This window comes from Solanum lycopersicum, chromosome 9, assembly GCF_036512215.1.
Source record: "Solanum lycopersicum chromosome 9, SLM_r2.1".
Classification (NCBI taxonomy): domain Eukaryota; kingdom Viridiplantae; phylum Streptophyta; class Magnoliopsida; order Solanales; family Solanaceae; genus Solanum; species Solanum lycopersicum.
In genome coordinates, this window is record NC_090808.1 from 18,729,114 (window position 1) to 18,755,499 (window position 26,386).

At 35.6% G+C, this 26,386-nt stretch overlaps 1 protein-coding gene across 1 annotated transcript; it reads right to left on the minus strand.

Moving 5' to 3' along the window:
- Window positions 1-1,176: 1,176 nt before the first annotated feature.
- LOC101247846 (uncharacterized) lies at window positions 1,177-25,053 on the minus strand. The gene is made up of 7 exons (XM_004246199.5): window positions 24,590-25,053; window positions 23,715-23,814; window positions 16,917-16,979; window positions 8,460-8,574; window positions 7,096-7,178; window positions 2,984-3,045; window positions 1,177-1,589 (listed from the first exon to the last, which is right to left on the minus strand). Exons 1-7 carry the CDS (start codon window positions 24,793-24,795, stop codon window positions 1,475-1,477), a joined length of 744 nt encoding a protein of 247 aa, XP_004246247.1. The 5' UTR covers window positions 24,796-25,053; the 3' UTR covers window positions 1,177-1,474.
- Window positions 25,054-26,386: the final 1,333 nt, after the last annotated feature.

A 26,386-nucleotide genomic window follows, 5' to 3' on the forward strand; every position in this document is an offset into this window, starting at 1 on the left:
TCTAGTGCACTTTTACGTAAAAAAAAGTGTGTTTGGTATGAAGGAAAACATTTTTCGAAAGTTTTCCAATTTTCTCATGTTTAGTTGGGTTAATAGCTCTGAAAAATGTTTTCAAATCGACTCATTTTTCTCAAAATTAAGGAAAATGACTTCACTTCAAAAATTAAGGAAAACATTTTCCAAAACTTTCCTTCAACTTCAAATTACATTTTTTTTTGTTAAAAAAATAAATTGAAAACTTCTTTTAAAAAATATTTCCAATTTCTAATTTTTTTTTCGCCCCGCCTCGCCCCTACCCATGACTCATCAACCCCCACCACCTCCAAAATAATTAAGTTGTTATTAAAAAATATTTTCAATTTCAAATTTTTATTTTTTTCACCTCGCCCAACACAACCCGTGACCCCCTACCCCACAAGCCCCCCAACCCCAAAAAAAATTGAGTTTGTTTTTAAAAATTATATTTTCAACTTCAAATTTTCATTTTCTTCACCCCTATACTCGATCCCCCTGCAAACCCCCCCCCCCCCCCCCCAAAAAAAAAAAAATTAAGTTTGTTTTTAAAAATATTTTCAACTTGAAATGTTTATTTTTTTTCACCCTTACGATTGACCCCCCCCCCCCCAACCCCAAAAAAAATCAAAGTTTTTTTTTAAAAAAAAAATATTTTCAATTTCAAAAATTATTCTCTACTCTAGTAAAAATAAAAATATTTTTCAAAAATGATTTTCATTCCTAAATCAAACACTAAAATTTTCTTCTGAAAAATATTTTTCTACTCAACAACCAAACATGAGAAAATTAGTCAAAAATCTACTTCTTTTCCAAAAAATATTTTCTAAGAAACATTTTCCTTCATACCAAACACACCCATAATTGATACTTTTCAGTACAATAAGTACATAATATTCGTATTGAGTATAAATGTTATTGCGAAAAAAAATCTGACTATAGATGCAGTATCTTATGTTGAACGGTATATTTTTTAAAAAGTTTCCTTTGGGGTGTGGGGTACAAGAGATGATGCATTTGCTTTGCAATAACAGTTGATCTAGTTCACTGTTTTGTTTTTCCTAACATTCAACTAGTACGTTGGCTTCATACAGAATTTTCCGATCTAATAAAGGTTAAAACGAAGAGTTATCCAATTTCTTGTCTGATATGAAAGGGAAAGAATTTGAATAGTCCATAACAATGGTGTATTGCAGCAAAAGCATAGGATCTGAACTTATTTGCATCCATTGATTTACAGAAACAAGAATCCTTCCTGCACTAACTATATTTACATGCTATAGCCCAACTACCTACTTAAGTAAATCAATAGCAAATCACAAAACTAGATATTAACTAAAATGAGCAAATGGAGTCCTAACAAGCCAAAAGGAGCTAATATTGATGCATATTTCCACAGGAATAACCTTGACTATATTATTCTTCATTAAACTGATAGAAGCATCTACAGTAACCCCAAGCCTTATGATTTATTAGGCAACGGTGGTCGAGGTGGAAGGATTAAGCTGGCAAGTTCGTCATTTAGCTTTACAGGGAGGGGTGGCATCTGCTTCATTATTTCTGGCATATCGTTCAAGCTGCAACAAATAGTTCTCTTAGAATGTAGCAGAAACACAACCAATATATATATATATATATATATATATATATATATATATATATATATATATATATATATATATATATATATATATATATATCAAGTAGAATTTCGTTGAAGGTTACAAAAACGCTTCGTCAAACACTTTTGTCAACAAATTCTTAAGGGGATATATCGAAGCAAACATTTCAGCCAAGGAAGATCAAGAAATCAGTATAAAGTAAAAAAAACATATCAGCTAATCTGGAGAATCAACAGGAGTCAAAAGAGATCATGAATTGCTAAATGTTTATCATATCAGTTACTTCTCCCATTTCAATTTATGTGATACACTTGGAATGTGCACAAAATTTAAAAAAGAAATACTTTTGAAACAGTGGTTTAAGAAACATATAGATATTTCTGTGGCCATAAATCATCTCATTAAAATAAATTGAAAGTTTAAAAATCAAAATATAGAAAGGTATAATTCTTTTTTGGACAAAATAAAAAAAGAAACTGGTCATGTAAATTAGGACAAAGGAAATACAAGTACAAGCCATAAATGATGCAAGTAAATTACATAAGTCTGAGAAAAATAAGACGAATGAGCGCGCATGCAAAAGTATCACTTAATAAAGCATGTATTCTCCTGCAACTAAGCTAGAATTTGGCCATAGATTTCTAAACATTCTTGGCAAATATTATTTGGGAAGAAAATTTGGTAAAATTTCATTATGTATTTTGTCATTGTATTTGAGAAACATATTTCACTTTTTTAGAAAAATATGATTTATATCCATAAGTTTGTATAACAAGTCAATTGGATTTTCGTTGCAACAAATAATAAAAAGTGTCCATGACACTAGAGCAATGTGGTAGTTTGGAATGAGTGCAACAAACACTGTTCTATATATCGTGAAGAAGACAAAGCACATGACTTTGTTACGGACCTATTCATTATTTTCCATCAACAACCATGTCATAACTTTTATATTAATTGAATATTTCACCACTGCTTTGGTGTTCACGTAAAAGATTATGTAATACAATGCAACTACTATAGAGGGTGTTTTTGTAAAAGATAAAATTTTGGTGTAAAATTTCAACTTTTGAAAAATCCCAAATAATGAGATTCTACCCAAATACAAGAAAAAACTAGTATTTGAAAATTTAGGATATTTGCCAAGTAATGGCAAATTATATGAACAAACACTATTTGTCCAAATTTTCCCCAAACATTAGTTGGGAAATCATGGTCAAACGGGTTCTAAGATTCCTTTATGACAAAGAGATGGCATAAGATTCACTACACGTAACTTACTGCAAACTAAATCATTGCACGTGAACAACTAACTACAGTGAAAAGGGAAAGAATAATCCAGAACATACTCATTTAAGATGGTGAAGATATTGTTTCGAGCTTGAGTAAAAAGGTTAATGTTTTCTTGGATCTGCACAGAAACCAAAAGAAATGTTAATACTGCCAATAACCAAAGAACAAATAATGCTTTGCATTGCAAATTATGAGGAACAATCCATCCACATGGATTTAACACAGAATACAACTGACTTGACCTTAGTACAGCATAATAGGAGTAATGCAACGTACTATGCAGTGGGTGCGTGAAATAAAAAGAGGGGATATCCCACTGGAAAATATTATTCAAAATTAAAGGGGTGTAGCACACCCAATAAACATGCAGAGAGTTATAGGAATGATGTTTACTGATTATACTACTGATATTTAAGGGAATCGGTAACAGATAAAATAAGAGAAAGTAGAACAGGGGAGGGTACGAGAGATAGACATAACACAAACACGTGGGGAAGGAAGATTCTAACAGATTTTCCTGCCTATAAAATGCTGCCACTATACTATTTAACTATCCCCAAAATTTTATTCAATAACCCATGCAAGGCCATTTCTTGCCTCATACAAAGTCCAATCCTTGTGATTGTCTCCTCTTCTTGCTTCTAAAGATTTAACTGGCCAAATATTTTCTTCCACGGTTAGTGCATCTCCCCTGCAATTCCATCTCCTCCACTTTCTTGCATGATAATACCCCCATCCCAAATAAGAACCTTTTCATCAAGGTTCGATAAAAAGTCGGCTCATTCCTGAACTTCAATGGTGTAATTTGATGGTCAGGCATTCCAACATCTTTGTAGCATGGAAACATAGAAAACATGGTAATTCAAGCCTCATTTGGTAAATCTCGTTCATAGGCCACGTCTCCAACTCTCTTAAGAACCTTAAATAGACCAAAGCAACATCTTCCAAACTTATGGTAGGGTTACTTAAAACCTCAGAGACTGCTGTCTATAGGTATTTAATTTCACAAACGCCCATCCTACTACTTTAAACTCGATATAGTGTGTCTTATTAGCGAATTCCCTCATCCCTTGATGAGCTCTAATAAGATTGTGCTTCAGCAAATCCATCACTGCATTACGTTGAAGCATATATGCAGCTCCACCAGTTCAAAGGCACCACTGCTCATGATATATCGAACAATAGGAGGTTCTCTAGCATAAAGGGCCTGGAAAGCTGTCATCTCGGCAACTTTCTAGTACGTTGTACTGTACCAATATTCAGTGCAAGGTATAGGTGTCCATTCATGAGGGCTGTCACCCATGAACACCGAAAATGCTGCTCACAGTACTTGCTGAGAGCTTCAGACGAACCATCCATTTGCAGATAATATCCAGTGCTCAAGATAGGGGTGTTTGTTGGAGCCGGTGAATTTTTTCCAGAAGAGAGTATATGTTTGGGATCACAGTCTGTGACAATGACCTCGGGATGTCCATGTAGCCTAATAATTTCAGAAGCAAATGAAGAAGCCATAGTTTGAGCTGTGAAGGTAGAAGAAAAGGCAATGATTGATTGCCCATATTTGAGTTACCAGTCAACCAACGTCAAGATTGTTACCTTCCCTTCGACCCCAAAAGGCAAGTAATGCATTGGTACCTCCTTAAACACTAGGGCTGACACAGTAAAGGTTGTAAAATCCTTGTTGGCTGTTTGAGCAATTTTTTATTTGTTAACGTACTTGGAAAGCAACAAAAGCCTGAACATCCCGGAGCATTCATTTCCAAAAGAAATTGGATGAGCATGGTTACCAAAAGGAGTAGACTAGAACTAATGAAGTAATCTGTAAATGCGTCCCATGAAAATAGTGAGCATAGTAGGGCCAACCCAAAATCTAAACTTTTTGGATATTTAATTTGGACGTTGGATTTTATTTTTGAAACTAAGGAGTTTGGATTGGACATAGAATTTATGCCTTATATTCAGTCCTACCCATATCATGTGTCCTAGCCAATTTCCAAAGATCCAATAAATTAGCACTCTAGGCCCTAACCATTATAATTCTAAGTCCAATTTGAAATTGCATGACATGGCCAGTATGGTGGCCTCAGTCTTTGCTAACAGTATAAAGTTATACATTCTACTCGAGTTTTAAGTTTTGTGCACCGTCAGTGCATTAGTTTTTTTACACCATCCGGTAGCATAAAGTTGCTATAGCTGGTTATTACAGTTTTAGTCAAGTAATTTGCCCCCTCTTAATCTCTCTCACCCCTTCAAAACATCCATTTCCTAGGTCTCTCAAATTTTACGAAGATCGAATCATTCTCTCTGCTTTCATGTGCCCCATTTATATAATGTTCACCTGAAATCTTGATGTGCTCTGACTGTTATATGATGATTTTCAAATAAAGATTCAATATTATTACATGGCTTAATAATATGATTTAACAGTTTCCTTTTCTACATGTTCTCTATGTATTCAATTTGCATGATTGATATCTATTATAGAGCTTTTTGAATTAGATCAGATTGAAGGGACCTTAATTCAAACTAAGGAGGACCTATCATCAAAGAAGTTCCTAGAACCTAATTATATTTCCATGATCAACAAATGAGCCAAAACCTTCAAAGTCATTCATACTATAATGCTGAGAATTTGACATGAAATTATTAGTAAACAAATTAGAATTCTGCATAATTAGTTAAGAGTATAAATAGGATTCTACTTGCCTTTGATGTTTTTATTCTTGAACTATTATTATATTTAAGAACATAACAAGGAATACTAATATGTAATTAACAAAGTTACCATGGTTAATTAGGTTAATTAGCTTTTGAGATTACCTGATGGTGTATGAAGTTCAGTACACTGACTCTGACGCTGCACAAAATTATTCGCCACCTAAAAATCAAAGGCCTAGGGTTGACCAAACCATCCTAATTTCACTACATCGACTTGTGATGTGACGTTGGATGAGAGAAGCTAGTAGCAAAATGAGGTAAGGAGCTTGGTGCAACAAGTACGAGAAGATTCCAACATGGGAGGAAGGGAGGAAAGAGGTGAGACGGCAATGTGGACATATGGAACACGTGTAGTATCCATCATCGTTGTGATGGTGTACGTTCTCTTTTGTCTTCTCCACACAATTTAACTGGACCAATATTTGCTTTCACAACTAACTTATCATCCCTTGCAGGCCCGTCTCCATTATCTTCATGCCAATGGATCTTGCTAGCAAATATTGACAGGTGAATAACGGAATGAAGCTCAATGTGTTCAAAATCTTTACCACTCTTGATTTTTTTGAAACTGGTAACAATCTTGTACAAGTACATATCCATCTATCTTCACCACTCTTGATCTCAGCCAAAAGGTTGAGAAACGTACAAACGTACTATTGAATATCTTTATTAGTGATACAAATCTCTGGATTTATATTCAAAGAATAATTTCTCTCATGTTATCTAGAGCATTATCTACACACAGGGCTCGCAGAAGTCAAAAACAATCAAAGAAAGCATGTAGACTACAGAGTTTCTGATTTCTTATCAGAAAAAGGACTTTCAAGAATAGAACAAAATAAATACAACTATATCTCTTTAAGAATTGAACCTTGCCGCTGCAGGAGACAAGAATGAGACCAAGGTCTAGTTTACGTCAATTCCTCCCATTGGAGGCAAGGTTATTTATATAAGCTGGTTTTTCTTCATACCAATGAATACTTAAAAATGCCCCCGATAAAATAATCCAAGTTTATATTCACAGCAAAGAGATAAGAGGTAAATATTAAGTTTTTCACGGAAATAATATTTTCTTCATCCCAATTTTTATCACACTTTCTAGTACATCTTAAAATGTTTGACATGATTAATGCAACTCTCATTCTTTCAAAATTCAAATTCATTTAAACAATTCATCTCAGGGTTTGATGTCTCCCCCGTCCTAATGACTTCCCAATTATTTTTAAGAATCTCTTGTTCTCTTACTAATATAATATGCAGGTCAAATTTCCTCAAAACTCCATTACCATTCAAACTACATCACATTAATATATAATCAAATGGAGTAAAATAAAAACAGAAAATGACTCTTATAGCTTGTTCATGTAATTGGTCCATTACCATTTTGTCACCTTTCACAGAAAAGAAGGTGAGGTAGGTAGGAATAAAATTGTTAGAAGCATCAGCTGACCTTAAAAACAGTAAAATTTGCAGATATTTGATCCAATGCCTGAGCGTTTTGCTCAAGAAGCTGTCCAGTGGTACCACCAATGGCTGCAAAAGTTACAAGATAAGACACATATTACTCAGAAATTCCACCAAAAAATAAAAGAGAAACGAAAGAGAACTCAGAAAATATACAAGATTACTTTACAGTTGCATATCGCAACAGAAATACTGATTGTTCTTTTTATTCCTTTATTCCATTTTGAATCTAGTGAGTATCGTAAGTGCACAGTGAAGAAGAGCATTCCACGATTAACTCATGGAAAAGGACAGCAGATATTCTCCATGTTGCATGATATCCTCTCCATACTACATGCTATCTTCTAGGCCACATTCCTCTTTACTCCATATCAACTTTCGACACGAATAGAGAAAATACTTTTATTATTGTTCTCCACACTAAATGAAATATTCTACCCAATCACTGAGGGACTAGTTCTTCCATAGTGATAAGCAGCATTCCTGATTATTTCCAATGTTATAAACTTCTGAAATCATGACTTGGCTTTTCAAAACACACAAGTTAAATCCTCAAAAAAGAAGTTAGAAGGAAGAAGGGACTAGTAACAACACTTAATTCTGCATGAAGACTACAGTTATGGAGTAACTATTAAATATAAGAATGGAGGACAGTAGCACTTAAAGGAGATCTAGTTTAAGCTTTTCACTATCATAAAATAGATTCCCGCTGTTTAATCCATGTGAGAACAATTTGATTATCTTTGTTAAATCCTATAGATTAGCACAACAGAAGTTTAGAGGATTCCCCTAGCCCTAGGTCTTGGAGCTCAAAGTACTTGATAAACGCACTTCCAGAAATACTAAATTGGCAGATAATCAGACATGTCAACAGAGATCCGCACTTCACTAGGAAAACAGATGAAAATTAGATGATTGCGCTTATTGAGTTTTGCTTCTCAACTGTTCTAGCTTTGAGCATTTACTTTATGTGCTTATTTTCAACAAACGTAGCCGAGAACAAGTGTAATCTAAGGGAAACTTCAATAATAACATACCTTATGGGAAGAAAGAGAAGTTGAATTCTAATGTCTAAAGGCCTTTGAATATTCACAAAGCCATCATGCACAACTAATGCAACAAATTATGATCTCAAATTAGGCATGAAGCAGGCATAAGGTGATGTGCTAATCATATTCTCTATCTATTTCATCTTTCCAATTACATAAACTTTCCTCTACATTCAATTTCAGGCATGTCTATCTAGACTCGCACACAAAAGCAAGACTCCCAACATGGTTCTTTTGATATCTCATTCTCAAATTTCACTGACTTTTTAAATGTAAACTCAAAAGAGTGAAAAGGAGCAACCTTTGTAGGAAATTCCATCATCACTGTCCATTGACATAACAGATTGAGCATAGGGAGGACCATTTGCACGATTAGCCACATGAGAAGATTTTGGCATAGAGTCGGTGACCTTTTCCTACAATCAAAAAACAAGGGAAGTATGACGAAGAAGTGTTATTATTCGACAAAAGTACCAAACAGTAGAATCATAAAAATGCTGCCAAATAAGTATAACTTTCTGTTAGAAGTCGTAGCTCAATTGCAAATAAAAAATTTTTCCCACAGTTTGAAAAAAAATGGATGATCCACAAGTAATTTGAGCAAATATCTCAATTAACATCCACTAAGCTGTCCAAAAGAATCTAGACTTGAAGGAAATCATGGCACCAGTTCAAAGATGTCCACAATTGAAATCCAAACAAACACACTTAGAGAAAGAAGAACCATATCGCACTTCCAGTCATCTGCAATAACTCCTGTCGTGAAGAACACGGTGAGGTAAGATGGTGAGGAAGAACACGCAGAGACACAAGAAGATCAATTCAACATTTGTATGACTAATACAACAGTGGTGGGGAATAAATCAACTGAAATTTTACATTTAAAGGAAAGCTCATCACCGGAAGAAGTTGGGCAAGTAGACACAAAAGAATCTAAGGCCTTGCAACTGAAGGAACAAAATGATGCAGCAAATTGCATCGAAGAAGATGTAATTCCTTTGAAAATGCAATTAACAGTTGAGGAGGTTGTTCAAGACACCAATACTTCGGAATGGATTCAACAACACATCATCAAACTAAGCTGATTTGGGTGTAGATCTTAAAGGGTGTGATGAGAAGGCCAAAAAATTATTTATGAAGATAGACAACAACAATCGGATGAACAAGGGGGAGCAAGCCATTATAAAAAAAGAAGGGGGTGAATGAATTGAAAGGATTAGAGCTTGATGCCAAATTCTGTAGTTATGGGCTTATGGCTCAAGAAGTAGGGGGAGATATCTGGCAAGAAAAGATCAATGAAGTTGGAAAGAGTGCCTTGGAGTGTTAAAGGGCTAAACTGTGGCAGAAAGAGGAGGCTAATCAGAAATATTCTACATACTTGGAAAGCTTATGTAGTGTGTCTACAAGAAACAAAATTAACAGAGGATATCATAAAGATACGGAAGGAAGTTCGGACAGACCAGTTGCGGAAGATACTCATTTATCTGTGGAGGACTAAGTGGGCGAGGCCAGGGAACATAAAGGGATTGCTAAAATACAGGAACAAGGATGGCGATGCAGCCAAAGAGGAAGGAAGATGGCAGACTGCCCTTGCATGTACTTTGTGGACAGTATGGAAAGAAAGAAATAGGCGATGTTTTGTAGACAAGCAGAGCATCTTTGAGGAGTTCAAAATGAACTGTTTAGCTCTATTTTATTTTTGGCGTAGTCATAAATTATTAGCTCAAACAGAAGATATTTTTGACATTATAGACTATCCATAGGAACAACAAATAGATGTTCAAGATGTAAGTTGTAACACTTTAGAAGGGGACTACATATTTTGATGTAGTGTGTCAATGGATATATAGACTAACTGTTACCATTCTCAAAAAAAAAAAGATGTGCACAAGCCCTTAGCATTCAATGAGGACTTATGAATTTGGTATAGAAATAAACCATAGATGCATAGCAGTCTATGAAAGCACATAAACCATTAGACATTCAATCAGACATCAGATAAAAGTGTCATTTTTTCCCTAAGAAATTAAGACTGCAAGATTTAATAGCCTCCAGATTTTGGGCCATTCAACCAAATGAAGGCTTAAATAAGGGTGAGTAGCTCTAACAAGCACTGAAGTACGGAGTTTTGCGTATCAAGAACAACAAAATTGGAATGAGCCCTCCATTTTTTCTCAATCATCAATACTTACAACCTGCAAATCAACGAGGAAAGGCCATGATTTTTCTAAGGGTGGTTTAAATCTCACATTGGATAGGGAATGACCGGTGATCTAGTTATATGGACTTGGACAATCCTTCCTCGTGAGCTAGCTTTTGGGGTGAGTTAGGCAATTAGGCTCAGGTGCCATTTCAGATCAAGACCCATCTCAACCAATGTTGGACCCCCAAATTAAATTGTCCACGCTTGAAATGTCCAACCCTAGGCGTGAGGTGAGGTGTTAAAGAATGAAAAAAGTTTCACATTAGTGGTTTCCTTGTAAGACATGGGAAATCCTCGTTTCTTTGAGCTAGCTTTTAGGGTATGAGCTAGGCCAGAACCTAAGTTTACATGGCATCATAATAAGGTCAATTTCCCTTTTGGGCTGCTAGTCCAAGCTCCAGTTGGGCTTGGGCATGAAGGGAATGTTAATGTAGGTTAAACCCTCGCATTGATTGGGGAGTGAACCGTGGTCTACTTATGTGGACAAAGTCAATCCTCCCATCATGAGTAAGTAGTCCTGGGGAATGAGTTAGACTAAAGTGTCATATCTCTATAAATTTATTCCAAGTTGCTCAAATTTGAGTGTGGGTGCAGATCTAGAGGTTGGGCCCACTGTGATCTAATTTTAAGATTTAGAGATACGAATCCATGTATGAATACGAGTGCAAGGATTCAGCAAAATTTAATTGAATTATCTAAAAATAGAGTTATAAAACCAAAATTATGAGATATTATCGGAGAACTTGAGGAGAACATATTGATCCAGAGGAGAAACTGGAAGGAGAAAAAAGGAAAGGGAGTGCCAATAGGAATTTATACATACCAAGGTATTCCATTTACTTCAATTTCACCTTAACTTTTGTTTGGATCACAAAAACCATTGGATCTGCCCATAATTTGTTTTTTTTGTTTTTTTTTTGACAAAGGTAACAAGGATCGCCCACAATTTCTACTTTGAATTTTTTCAAAATAGCCAAAACTAGTTGACATGATCGGGTATGAATCACACATACACACACGTCCCTGTTGACATGGATGCGGCACCGAAAATGAAGAGACTGACGACTTAAATTTTACTTGTAGATGTGAAACCTTGCACCACAAGTATATATGCGTATGAAGCATATGATTTTGTACATTTGAAGGGTAGCCTCTTTATCTTCTCAATACCTTTTAGGTGCATCCATGAGTTGCGATCTATGTTGAAGGATAGGTGTCTTTTACAAAAATCTATTCAGCCTTGTAAGTTCACAATTTTTGGTATGCCTCTTGTACACTTGAGTTCCTCCCATTATTAACGAAAATATTCCTTGTAAAGAAAAAGTATAAGTATCTTCCAATATGCTAGCCATTTCATCAAGAGGCTGTCATTTCGTCTCCTTAGGTTTTGATGCCCAATCCTCTCGAAGTGCCTATTGTTCATTGTTACATTTCACCAGATTGTAATCTTTATTCTCCTTGCATCCATGCAAAGAAAATCATTTCTGAGTTTGTCCAGCTTCTTCACAACCTTCAGATATAGAAGGAAAAGAGACTTAACATAAGTGGGAAGAGAGTCTAAATCTGAGTTTATAAGAATGAATCTTCCTCCTAATAATAGATATTGAGTCTTCCACATTATCAATCTCTTTTCTGCCTTCCCTGTTATGCCATCCTATATCAATATCTCCTTATGTTTATTGTCAAGTGGCATGCCCAAGTAAACCGTAGGCAAATGATCTACATTGCAGCCAAGTATGTCTACCAACTCTGGATGTTGAGCACCTACTTGATTGCGAACAAACTGCTCTTCATCCAATTTATCTTCAAACCTGAAGGAGCTTCAAAAAACAGTAGTAGCAATCTGATGTAATTTATCTGTTCCTCGGTAGGTTCACAAAAATAATTCTATCATCAACATAAACAAAGTGGCATATTTTCTTAGTTTGCCCCGTAGCACCTCCTATTTGGAAGCCTCTAATCTCGTTGTTTTTGAATTTTCTGCTCATCACACCATCAAAATCTTCAATTACCAAAACAAAAAGAAATGGCGATAGAGGATCTCCCTGTCTAAGACCCCTGACCCTCCCTGATGGGAAATAACAACTGGTTCAACATTCACCAAAAGAATACCTGATAGTACTGATGCAAAAACTAATCCACCCCAACCATTTCTCCAAATAATATTAACTATAATACCCTCTACTATTGGTTTTGATATTTCTTTGACACACTGCAACAGTTCTATAAGCTCAATTTTAATTTTGAATTGTTTCAGACCAACATCAACATAGTAATCCATTCAGCCATGTGTTTTCATACTAAAGGGTTCTCATGTTACTGATAGTTTCTATGTGCCTACAGATGCAAGTATATAGTACATAATAGCATTTTCCTGAGCAAAAAAGAATTCAGTACATGTTTGCAAACATAGTTGTGTGTGCGAGAGAGAGGGTGTGTGTGTTTCTGTGTAAAATTATTGGTTCCCTAAGTTTCTTTACACATTGAGTATCAATCAAACATGAAAAGGAGAAAGTTGATAAAAGTAGGATAGGTAGCGAAGAAGGCCTTCTTCAGCAAGGAGAGCAGCAGATGAGAGAGCCTTCAGTGAGATATTAGTCTGGGAGGAGTTTAGGACTAAAGCTCTATTATCAATTTCTTATCATGGCAAAACTTGTATTACAAAAAAAAAATCAATTCACAATAGCCTCCCATGAAAATAGGAATGAGCAACTACTTTTACCATTCTAAAAAACATTTATATGTACAACTGAATTTGTATTTTAAATACACTTGTCACTTCCGCTCCTATTTTTAGAGGGATAGCACAAGACTGGCAGGTGGAATCCATTATCTTTTTTTTTTTTCAATTTATGCTAGTCACTGCCAATGGTTTTGAGAGTGAGAAGCCCAAAAATGTGTAAGGGCCCTGCTTCGTGCTTTAAGCGAAGCGCTCGCTTCATTGAAGTAAAGTGCAATTTAAAGGAAGACCAAAATAAACCATTCACAAAAACAATATATGTAAGCAAATGTTTTAGTTTAAAAATAAAAAAGTAGTTAGCAAAAATCCTCCATATGACAGGAAATTAGCTACTACCTGGTGCCTAGAGGAAATTAACTGATTCGCTACTGAAAAATGAAATAGCTAATTAGCTACTAAAAAAGGAATAGCTAATAGCTACTGCCTAGTCCCCAAAAGAAATTAACTGATTAGCTACTGCCTAGCACCAAAGATAAAGAAATTAATTATTGGCAAATTCAATTGAATTATTAGACTGAAAATGGAAATTCAACTGAAGAAATAAGTTGAAAAAAATAAAGACATACAAAAGAAATAAGAGCTGATAAAGAAGAAATAAGAGATGAAAAAATGTGGGGAAAATACGCTCTATATAGCCATACATGCAACGACGAAGAAAGTAAAGGAAAAAACTGCCAGCCACCGAAGAAGAAAGAACAAAGAAAACAGAAGGAAGACAGAAAAAAATATGATGAAGATAAAAGATGTTGAACAGTCCATCCACGAGCTGCATATACTCTTGAACTATTTTTAATTTTTCTTTGAAAACCAGTCCCAACTTTTCTGTTTTATTCCGATTGGATCTTTTCTTCAGACAGAAGAAGCAAGTGTCAGCCTCGTGTCGCTTCAGTGAAAATGTTTTGCTTCACAGCCTTGAAATCGAAGCGCCTACAACTCATGCCCACTTCTTACAAGACTAGTCACTGATTAGCTTGAGGAGCACACAATCCTGCTTAGTCGGAAGATATTGCACCGGCTTATAGTCTGAAGTCTTATAATCATGCCCTTAGCAGCATAGACAAAGAACCCTTTCCTTTGTGTTAAAGAGTCCCACATAGGATAAAAAGGGATGGTGGTCTCGTAATATAGTCTTGGACAATCTTTCCTCTTGAGCTAGCACTTTATGGTTGAGTTGGGCCCAAAGTTCATTTCTTTACATACAATTAGAGCAAGACCTGTCCCAATTCTTGTTTCCTAATGTTGGGCCCCATATTAAATTTTTCACGCTCCAGACGTCCATTGCTGAGCATGAGGTGGGGTGTTGATGAGTCCCACATGAATGGAAAAAGGGATTGGTGGTGTCCTTACATGTTCTTGGACGATAGTCCTCTCCTGAGCTGACTTTTAAGGTTGAGTTAGGCCCAAAGTCCATTCTTTTCCACTTTGAAAATAATTTGGGAAGATGAAAGGATCTTTTATTTTGGCTTTAGAAGCTACCTTACAATTGACATCTATGGGAGAGGAAAAGAATTAGTGTTAATGGCTGTCTTTTCCTGCAGTAGAGCTGCAGCAATACAAACATCCTCTCCTTCATTATGGCTGGTTTACTGAGAGTAGATCTTTTTTTAATTTGCTGTGTGATGATCAGATGAGTTGTGTCTAGATCTGGACGACTTGAGCCACATCTTGAGCATTATTATTTCACTGGAAGAAGAGGTAGATTTCAAGTGCTATTCATATGCATTTGGATGAGAAAGAAGAACATCACTTATAAAGGCGATGGATGTTTTGGCTCAAAGTCCAATGTTATTTCTACATTTCATATTTGGTACAAGGAGAACCATCCAGCTAGTCATATAATATTTTGAGAGTTTTTTTGCATTCTGACACTTTGTATCTTGAGAAAGACCTACAATACCTGAAATTTGTTGTACCCAGTCCAGAACTAAATGACACTTTACTCACTTAGAAGCACTTAAGTAGAAACAATTAGAAAATTCCCCTTTTGACTTCGCATGTTCCCTTGGGTTGGTCAACTTGAACAAAATTTCGCAAGGGGGCTAACCTCCTTTACTAATGTTCTGTATAATGTGAAGACAGAGCTTTATAATATGATCAAACGGTAAACATGTATTAAGGATATTAGTTTCCAATGATCCAAATTTCTTCTTTTTTCTCCCCTTACTAACACAGACACGACTTTTACCTTTTTCCTATCCCCTCTTCTCCTTTGATCTGCACATTCTCCTTTCCTCCATTGTGTTTTTCTTTAACCAAAGCAATACCATAAGTCAAGCGAAACATTCTCTTTTCCTCATCTGTAATGACATTAGGGCCTAACTCAAGCCCAAAATCTAGCTCATGAGGAGAGGTTTGTCAAGTCCAATATAAGGAGACCAAATTCCCATCCCTCTACCAATGTGGGACATCTTAACACTCCCCCGCACGCCCAGACCTCAAATGGAGCGTGAACATTTCTAAATGGGGATCCATCATCGGTGAACAACAAATTGGGATAGAACTGGCCCTAATACCATGTTAAGATATGACACCTGGGCATTAACTCAACCCCAAAAGCTAGAGCATGAGAGGAGGTTTGTCCAGGTTCATATAAGAAGATCAAATTCCTATCCCTCTACCGATGTTGGACATCTTAACACTTACCATGCAGGGGAGAGCTCTTAGCACAAGTGGATCATATTGTCCAAGTCCAGACTGAAAATGATAAAGATCATTCCTTTCAACCCACTAATTATGCACCCACAAGGCCTACCATGTAGCACATCAGTGGTTCAACAGGCTGCTCCAATCAACTTACCATTTTTACCATTTTCTCCTCTAATCCTAAATATTGCACACCATTTAGATAACAGATTATCTTGTTGATACCTTAGCCTTCTACAAAGCCACATGGTAAATACAGATTTAAAACAAAGAAACAGAAAAGACTAGGACCTCTATTGCAAAATTCCAGTGACCTGCCTCACTAAAGTATAGCTGTATAGGTATTAAGGTAATAGGGTTATAGTGTTCAAGACTTTTACCAGAAGTGGGTCCAATGTGAAGATAAAGACTTTTAACTTACTTTTAAGATAAAAATAGGGAAGCAACAAACTTTTATAATACAGAACATCATCTAAAGGTATTGAAGACCCATGGGGTGAGCTCCCCCAGCTAGAAAAACTGATATAATTGTGATACAAGTATAAAGTAGGATAATTCATTTGATGGAGTTTATAATAAGTACTATAAGAGATAATTGCAGTAAGGGGATGACCAGAAAAGCTAAATAGAAGAGAATTGCAGATTGCTCAGCAAAAAAAGCGGAATGCACAATACCAGGAGCAATACTTGGAATGCTTTAAAAATGCAATTCCCCTCAACAACCAAAGAAGTCAATAATCCAATTCTTTTGGACTTCTAAATTCCATACTAATACAAATAAAGATCCAAGTTTTTCCCCTTTAAGGGAGAAGGAGAATAGTTCAGCATTCTGTCATCATACTACACTGGCTAGTTTTCAGTACTGCAATAGTAAAAGACAAATGAAAACAATGACCACTCCACTGTGATATGGACATGACTACATATGAGTCTATACAGTAACAGACACCAGTGACACTCAACCAAGAAACACTTAATACTTACACTACTAAATGACGAAAATGGAAGCAATAATCTCTCCACAGTGATATGGACATGGCTACATGTGTCTATATTGTAACAAACAACATACAGTCAAAGCTCCATAAAGTCAATGACAGAAAAGGAATTCATCTTTTAGAAGGTATAAGTAAAAGATGGCCGAGAACTATGTAACACAAAAGCTATGGTACCTTTTTGTCTTTATTTTTCCGTGAGTTATGATCATCTTTTCTTCGCTTTCCAATCTCCTTTTTCTGCCACAAGGAATAGATAAAACTTAAAATAATAAGGAACAGTTAAGAAAAGTCTATTCTACCTAATCAAATAAACTGGATTTATTTGCTGAAGAAGGGAATGTAATGTGCTCCAGCTTCAGAACAAAGGCTTTTATAACAAAGCCACTATACAATATTATTGCAGTTACCCACATACAGTATTCTAATACTTTTTTTATGGAGGTACAGTTAAGTAATATCATTTTTTGAGACATTGAAGTCCCTGCTCAGGGAAGTCAGGACCTTAAAAAATGAAAAGGGAAAACATCTTACTTCCTCATTTAGATCCTTCGTAAAATTTTGTGATTTAACATGTCAAAGAAAAAAAGCATAAAAGTCTATTTAGGATTTAAGGGTGAACATAATTAGAGTGTGACCTTGACTTAAAGGGGTGCAAACAAAAAGAAAAAGTTTCTATATGTAATAAATGACTAAAAAACACTAATAGATTTGGACCGGAAACCTCATGATTCTCCTTTCACTTCATTGACCACTGGACACACCTTTGGGTGCATTCCTTAACAACTAAATATCAATTTGCTAGCTTTATTTATTACGGGAAAAAGGGTAAAAAAAATTCCCTTGAACTATTAATGGACCAAAAGTGACCTCTTTGTTAGCCAAGTAGCTCAAAAATGTCCTCCCCATAAAAGACGAGGGAACTTTTGGGTAGAAAACTAAACAAAGGACAAAAACATCCTATTTCAAATAGTTAAGGGGTACTTTTGTCCTTTCCACAACAAAATACCCGATGTAATCCTACACGTGAGTTCTAGGGAGAGTAGAGAGCATGTCGGCCTTATACCTTGAGAGGTAGAGAGGCTATTTCTAATAAGACTATTTTTGTCCTTTTCCCTTGAAATAATACCCTCCAAGGCTACATATATTAGTTGATAAATTACTTGAGAAATTAGACTTGGAGAGTTGGTGGAGAATCAAGAGTTCAATCTTTGTAACTCGTATGTTATCACATGAAACATATCATGTGACGAGATGTTGTTGCAGACTGATTGCTCAAAACTTCGTTGTTTTGACCCATTCGAATACTAGAAAGTGGTTTTACGAATGCCTTAGAGAAACTCTGTAAGTTTTTCATTTGTCTGGTTTAGTTAATTGATTAGTTGCTTTATTTGTTGGGTTTAGTAAATTGAAGCCAAAAATAAGCTCAACTCGTGTTGCTAAAATTCTGATTTAAGTACGAGACGGTATCTAAATTGGGTGGTAAATGTTACTTATTTTTGTTTGAAATATTATTGATTTTTTCCCGAAACTTTGCTAATTATTTATCATAAATTTGTTTTTACTTATCTAATTGGTGAAGTTAAATTTATTTCTTCTTATTTGATTGGTCAGGTTAATTCATACTGTTTTGGGGGGAGTGGCATGACGAGAAGTCCCCAAGAGCATTCCTATTGGATGCTATTATGTCCGAAAGGAACAACTTAAAGTAAAAGGTTGATGAAATTGAAGATTACTGATTTTGTCGAATTTCACACAGTAAATTGGGGGAGAAAGTTTATAAATCAAATCTTTTGCTTGAGTGATTGAAAATCCATAGATTCCTATCGCAAGAGATCCAACAAAGAAATTCCAATTGAATTGTTTAAGCATTTGTAGATCAATGCACCAACAATTTACTCAAAAAGCATAACAGTCCTAACTTACCCACATAGAAGTTCTTCCAGCATCATCATGCAGAGTCCTTACAAAACAAAAAACATTGAAACAATGCTTACATTTATTCCAGCTCCCGAACAATTAAACACCTTTCTAGGTTCATTCTTTCTTATGTACCATGATCTCTTCAAGAATCTCTAGAGTACCAAGTTCAAACGATTTTCCATTGTCTAGAAAAAAGGCTTTCAAAGAAAATGGTTGAAGACCACCAGAGGAGGTTCCAAAGGCCCGGAAGGAGCCTCTAGAGAAGTTTCTTGTGATTAGCGCCTGCGAGCTTTTCCTAAGATAGTCCGTGCACTTTCTGAAAAAATCAATGGAGTTCATTCCCAAGTTTCCTTGACACTCTAGTCCTTCCAAAAGTGGTGGCTTAATGTGGAAGGCTTCAAAGTAAAAGTTCAAGAGTGGTGGTGTTCTTTTATTATATCTGGTATATCTGGTACCCCTAACTATATCCAGGCAACAAAGATAAGCATGTTAAAGGTAAAACTCAAAGAATGGAGCAAAGAGCACCAAGGGGAACTGGAAGGCAAGAAAAAGCCACATCCTAGATCAAATAGTGAGCTTGGAGACCATCCAAGAGGGCAGACCTTTAAATGATGATGAGCAGCTGGTAAAGGCTCATTCAGCCTTGGAATATGAGGAAGTGGCCAGAAATGAAGAAATATTTTGGAGGCAGAGATCCAGAGTCCATTGGATCATATGTGGTGATAAAAACATTATAGATTCCTTACAACGGAGAACCATCTAGTGACCCTGTGGCTATCAAGGGATCCATTGTGGATTTTTTATCAAGATCTCTACAAAGAAACAGAAAATTGGAGACCTTATTTAAATCTTAATGAAGTACAAGGCTTTCAACAAAAGAAAGAAATAGCCTTAAGGGAGTTTTTGAGGAAGAAGAGATACTGGCAGGGATAAGGATGTGTGCTGCAGAAAAAGCACATGGTCAAGATGCAAACTTTCCACATATTTCATGTGTGTTATACCATGGCTTTCTTTCAAGCTTCCCCGAAAACAATAAAGAAAGAACTGATGCAGACATTCCAGCGCTTCAATGCCACTTTTGTAGCTTTGATTCCTAAGAGGGTTGGGGCAAATTATCTAAGAGATTTCAGACCCATCATTCTAATCTTCGGGATCTATAAAATCATAGCAAATGTGTTGGCTGAGAGATTAAAGAAGGTAATAAGCAGAGTTGTAAGCAACCACCAGATGACTTTCACCAAAGGGAGACAAATAATGGATGATGCTCTTAGTACTAGTGAGTGCATTCACACCAGTATTAGAGGAGATGTCCCTGGAGTTATGTGCAAATTAGGTACAGTAAAGGCCTTTAACCACCTGAACTGGAGTTTCTTGTTGAACACTCTCAAGCAAATGGGATTCGGCAGATACACTGAGGAAGATGTAGCTCTCTGGAAGGAGGTTATTGTAGCAAATATGGAGCACTAAATCCTTGGTGTACAAAAATCACCTCTGAACCATATGGAGTCGGGGTATGGAGGAAAATCAGGAACCTATGGCCACAAATGGAAGGAAACATGTATATTAAGGTGGGTAATGGAAACAAAACTAAATTTTGCAAAGATGGTTGGATAGACCAAACCTCTCTCAGAGAACTTTTTCCAGATTTGTTTCTAATATGTGAGAACCCTGATGCTAGAGTTAGCAATTGTTGGACAGAACAGGGATGGGACATATCTTTAAGAAAACTACTTAATGACTGGGAGGTGGAGAGGGTGGCAGCACTACTAGAAAAACTAGCTGGAATGATTATAACTACAAGACAAGATCCTGTGGAAACATAGCAAGGATGGAGTCTTCTCACTCAACAATGCCTATAGGGGCCCCAAAATATAATTGGAACTACTTCTGGAAGAGTGACACTCCTACAAAAGTAAAGTGTTTCACCTGGTTAGTGATAAAGAGGGAATGTTTAACACAAGAAGTTCTACAAAAGAAAGGCAGACAATCGGTTCCTAGGTGTTTTTTGTGCAACTTGACAGGGGAAACAAATAACCATCCTTTCCTACTTGTAAGTTTACTGCTCAAATTTGGAATTGGTTTCTCAACATCACAAGCATGAACTAGACAATGTCAGAACATACATAAGATTTTTGAGTTGTTGGATTAGGAGGGGAGGCAGTAAGAGTCAAAGAGATGGTGGAAGCTAATACCATCATGTGTATGGTGGGCAGTCTGGAAAGAAAGAAATGGAAGATGTTTTGAAGATAGATCCAATTCCATCCACAAAGTTAATGGAATTGTATAGTATCTCTACTTTTTTTGGTGCAGGTTTATATAGATGACATAGACCAGATTATAGATTTGATAGGAAATCTGTAATTATTCCTTTTTGGAGGTAGCCAGCATACCCTCAATGCTGAAGAATTCAACCTTATCAGTTTCAAAAAAAAAAAAGGAGAAGGTGGATTAAATAGATAGAATTTTGTATCAAACTACTAGGTTCTCCATTTTGACAGCTGAAAGAGGTCTGTGACAAGGGGATCTCTTGTCCCCTTTCCTGTTCATCATAGTTATGGAAGGGCTAGGCAGTCTGATGAGAAAGGTTGCAATAAACAACTGGAAAAGAGGCTTCAGCATTAAGAACGGGAACAATGAACCCTGGACAAGAGGTTAGGCAGTCTTGTAGAAGGCTGGCAGCCTGCTTTTGAGATTGCCAATTGTCCTAAAATCTCCTGGGAAGATCAAGAGTGGCTGCAAAGGCCATTCACTGAAGCGGAGGTATTGTGTACTATCAAACAGTGTGATGGTGACAAAGCTCCGGTGTAGGTGTGGAATCCGTAACCTATCTGGTCAACCATTTTTGGGTACTTTGACAAAAATCGATGGGGAAAGTCTAGACAATTTTAATAATTTTTGTAAACAGTACAAAAGCTAAGGTGAAATTAAAGAAACAGAATACCTTTTACATAGAAATTTCTATTTCACTCCTTTTCCATTGATCTCTTTCCAGGATTCTCCTCAAGTTATCCATATAATATCTCATAATTTAGGTTTTATAACTCTATTTTAGATTTTTCTTTTGAATTTTTTTTTAAATCGTTTATTTTAGACATCTTAATTATTTTTAAGTGAATCCCCGCACCAACATCCATTCAATGGATCCATATCCCTGAATCTTAAAAATTAGATCAAGAAGGATCCAACCTTTAGATCCACACCTGTATTGGACACCCGCACCCCAGTCCGAGCAACTTAGGTTGCAACGATATTTTTCTCCCCACCAGTGTTTTGGAAAGTGATAAACAACAAAAAATGAGAGCCCGTTCACTAAGGCGGGAAGCGAAGTGCCCATCCTTTTGAAGTGAAGCACCAATTACTACAAAAAAAATTGTAATTTTAGTTTTGCATGTATAAATAACCAAAAACTCTATAGCAATAACATATTAGCAAATATTTCAATTCATATACTGTTTTTTGACAAAATTAATTAAGTTAATATTCTGAAATTGCAGTCTACAACTGAAAAAAAATGCAAGAATGTCTTAAAAAAGAAGAAAGAACTCCAAAAATAGAAGACGGAAAACAGAGGAGAAGAGAAGAGAAAGAAGTTGTTGGAAAAGAGGAGAAAGAAATGTTGGAAAACAGAGGATAAAGAAGAAAGAAGAAGAAAAGAAAGAAAAGAAGAGGAGAAGTACCTAAACAAAACAATCTTAGTTGCTGCAACTTGCGACCGAAAGAACAAGAACCTGAAGAAGAAGATAAAGAAAAAGAAGAAGAGTTGTGCAGGGGTTGACCAAAGAACTCTAGATGTGTGTTATAAAGTCCATTTAAGAAAAACCGACACTTCTCCTTGTGCAACACCTCTTGCCTGTCATTGTCGCCTCTCACCTCTCAGATGCTTTTCTCATCGCGTAACACCTCAAGCCTAGAAAATGATAACTTCCTGCTTCACCTCGCGCTTTAAGCGTCGAGCTTTTGTATCTAATATTGTTTAGGTAAGTTAAAGAACAATTGGTCCTCAAGGTTGGACAGCATATGTCATAAAGTGAAGCTTCGAAACAGATTGTTAACACAATATGTAAGCAACTGTGAGTGTCCATGGAATTCCAAGGGAGACTTCGAATAACAGCTCTTATATATGATTATGAATCAAAAGTCTATGAGGTCGTGCATAACAGAAAAAGAGGACAATGCATTGTTGATCTGTCCAAACATAAGAGTGCACTTTTCTTGCATTGCCATGATCAGATCCAAGATGGTATTGAGTCGATTGTCAAACATGGTAGACTATTATAAAGGCCTGGAGTACGAGCAATGACAGCAACAATGTAATGATAAAGCTTTGTGTTGCAATAGAGGAATGGAATACAGACAATGAATGAGAAATGTTTCTCCTTTGTTTGCAACAAAATGCAGAAATAAAATGAAAACTTATACGGAGGAAGGTTTCAACTTCAAGATTTCTTCTAATAACAACTAAGAAAAGAAAGATAAAGTTCGTGCATAACCCTAATGAAAGATCTCCTCTTAAATACTTAGTGATCTTCATACAATGCACATGTTTCTTTTAACTGGATTCCAAATGTAATTTGACAGCTGTCCAAATGTGTCCTCAACCTTAGTCTTTTTGCCAATGTTATTCTTAAATTTTGCCCATCTTCTGGAGGTCGTTTTAAAGAGAATCAGAAGAAAGACTAGCTGCCAAAATGTGCAAAATTCCATCAATAAAATGAAAATCCTCCAGAACCACTATTTTCTGTAAGTATCACGCTCAAGAGAGAAGGTAAGGCACCTGATCCAACCAATATGTGGATTCGTATTATTCAGTGGTTTAAAAGTTGTACAAGCTCTATTTATCAAAAAAAAAGTTGTACAAGGTCATGCTTGCCTCTTTTTTCTTTTTCTCTTTTCTAATAAAGAAAAATTGCCTGTTACTAACATTTATATCACTGACTAAATATGAATAAATAAGCAAAAACCACAGAAAAAGAAACTTATAGACATCCATCTACAACATCAATGTTGCTAAATATGCAAATAAATTAGATAAAACTAGATCAAAAAACTTACAGACATCCATCTACATCTCAATGCTACATCTCGAACAGTCTTGTCTTTTAGCTGCATTGCAATTTTTGCATACCTAGATATGTTGCTTTCTGTTGCATATCTGCAAAAGTATAGTTCCTATCTCCATTTAACCATTCATGATAATAGAAGCCAGTTATGATACAAATACTAAGATGCATAGTTAGCATAAGAGATGTTGTTTGGCAACGCATGCAGCAAACTGAAGTAAATACTGAGTAACCAACATTAAGAGTTTTCAGCAGAAATATGGTTCAGTTAACCATAACAAGGACATTCATATATATATATTTTATTTTATTGATAATTGTGGTGTCCGGACCAGCTTGCAGTACCTCGACTAACTTCAAGGGATACCTATCTGCCACCAAGTCCAGAACACATGGGAAGAAATCACCTTGTATCTTTGTCTTTACTGAAATTTGAACAGGAGACTTCATGGTGCTAACCCATTTCATTGACCACTAGGCTATACCTTTGTGTTTCATATTTGTAATAACTAATAGTTAACTAGAACAACAATTATCTATGCATCTGATTATTTCCCTCCATTTTCTTAAACTTACTATAGATAATACTGACGGTATAGTTCCAAGTTGATTGGTTGACAAGAAGAAGTGGTCATTGTCATTATAGAAATGAATTACAAGACAAGATTCATTGGTATAGAAAATCACCAATCCATAGAATTAGTGTCTAATTTATTCTAGACAGATACATTCACAACCTAAAGGTTAGCAGAAATTAGGTTAAAAGTTGTATGATTTCTAGAATAAAGAAGAGGCAAGCGAGGAAAAATCAATAAATAATTCAGCAATTAGTTAACAAGTGGAAATAAAAGAAGGATTTATACAGACTTGGCGAGCAGTTCTTCAAGGAGGGACTGTTCGTCGGGAGTCCAATCAACAGAAAGTCCGGGATTGTGTCGTAGCGCCGCCTGTGTGGGGCCAACCACAGAGTTCTCCGGAACGGAGAGACCATTAGTGGTGGCGCCATTCCCATTGCCGGTGCCTTCTTGACCACTATTATTACCCGCCGCAGGAGGATTGGCGCTGGCAGCCATCAATTTGTACAGTATACCGACAAATTACAAACAATTGCAAATTCAAGTGGATATACCTCAATCTGTAGCGTGCAATCACTTTGGAATTGGGGAGCGCCGAGCCAGATTTACAGATTTTTTTTTAATTATTGTGAGAGAAGAGAAAATGGGTACGGAACTGTTTCTAGGGGATTTCAATGCTAATTGACCTTGGATAAAGAGGGGAATATTTTCTTCATTAGATAGTTTTTTTCTTTTTCTTAAAGAGATAGAGTGATTTATTTACTTTTGGGCTGCGCTATTTTTGTACTTCCCTCTATTTGAAAAAAATGTTTATTGCGTTTATCAAAAGTTAATTTGATTAATTTTTAAAGCTAAATTAGATTATATTAAAAATAGTTTGACTTTAAAAATAGATATCATAGCAAACAATATCGAATGGAGGGAGTAAGTATTTTCATTTTGAGATTTTTTTACTCATGTGGTCCGTTGCTTATTATTCCTTTATCCTAATTATTTATCTACTTTTTGTATTGGTACATTTATTAAAAAATAAATTATTGACAGGAGTTTATTATTTTACACCTATTAATTATGAAGTGACTGAATTAAAAAATTAAAATTTTCAAGAAATTCTACTTTTTCTGAAAGTAACTTATTAAGGGTATAACAGGTAAAAATATTTTGTTCTTTTTTAATTTGTGAAAATAAACAAGTAATCAAGGAAAAACTAAAAAAGAAAAATGAACAAGTAATTAGAGAGAAACAGTGTTTCCTTGTCTTATTTTATATGTGTTTGTTTGATTTAGTACATAGTTTATAGAAACTAGTAATCTAAGAAAATTGATACATATTTGTATGAAAATTGATACATATTTGTATGACTGGAAGTAAAATTTTATATTAATGTGTTCAAATTTCGTATTTACTTCTTTTTAAATTAATGATGAACCTAATTTTTTAATCCACGTAGAGACAATAATAAATATAACGGAAAAAAGTCAAAAATACCCTTAAACTATTTGAAATAGCTAAGATATACCCTTAAACTATATTTTGGCTCTAAACTACCCTTTCCGTCAAACTATTGGGTCATAAGTGCCCTTCTAATTAACGGAAATTGTTAAATGCCATGTGGATGCCACATGGCACCCCAATAGATTTTCATTGCCACATGACTAAAAGGAAAAGGGTTAAAAGTACCCTTAAACTATCCGAAATAACTCATATTTATCCTTAAACTATATTTCGGCTCAAAACTATCCTTCCCGTCAAACTATTGGGTCAAAACTGACTTTCTTATTGGCGGAAGTTTTTAAATTCAACATGTGCCACATTGACTAAATCCCTAAATCTTAATTACTCATTTTCCCCTCATTTCATTGTTTTCAAGAAACTATTTCACCCCTTCTCCCTCATTTTGCGGCTAAGGTTTCACAGTTTTCTTCGTCAGTGGTTTTCAAAGTGGATATTCGTGGTTATAGTTTATTAAACTTTTTTCTTAATATTGTGTTTACAACCACGAAAAATCCACTTTGAAACTCAGCTCCGAAGAAAGTTATGAAATCTTGGCCGCGAGATGACGGAAAAGTTGTGAAAAATTCTAACTATC

Excerpts from the sequence above, each read along its gene's own strand:
- LOC101247846 (XM_004246199.5), bottom strand. The coding sequence starts at position 24,795 with ATGGCTGCCAGCGCCAATCCTCCTGCGGCGGGTAATAATAGTGGTCAA. Across the intron at positions 3,046-7,095 it reads CAAATTTTACTGTTTTTAAG|ATCCAAGAAAACATTAACCT; the intron begins GTCAGCTGATGC and ends GTTTCTGTGCAG. Across the intron at positions 1,590-2,983 it reads ATCTTCACCATCTTAAATGA|CTTGAACGATATGCCAGAAA; the intron begins GTATGTTCTGGA and ends TATTTGTTGCAG.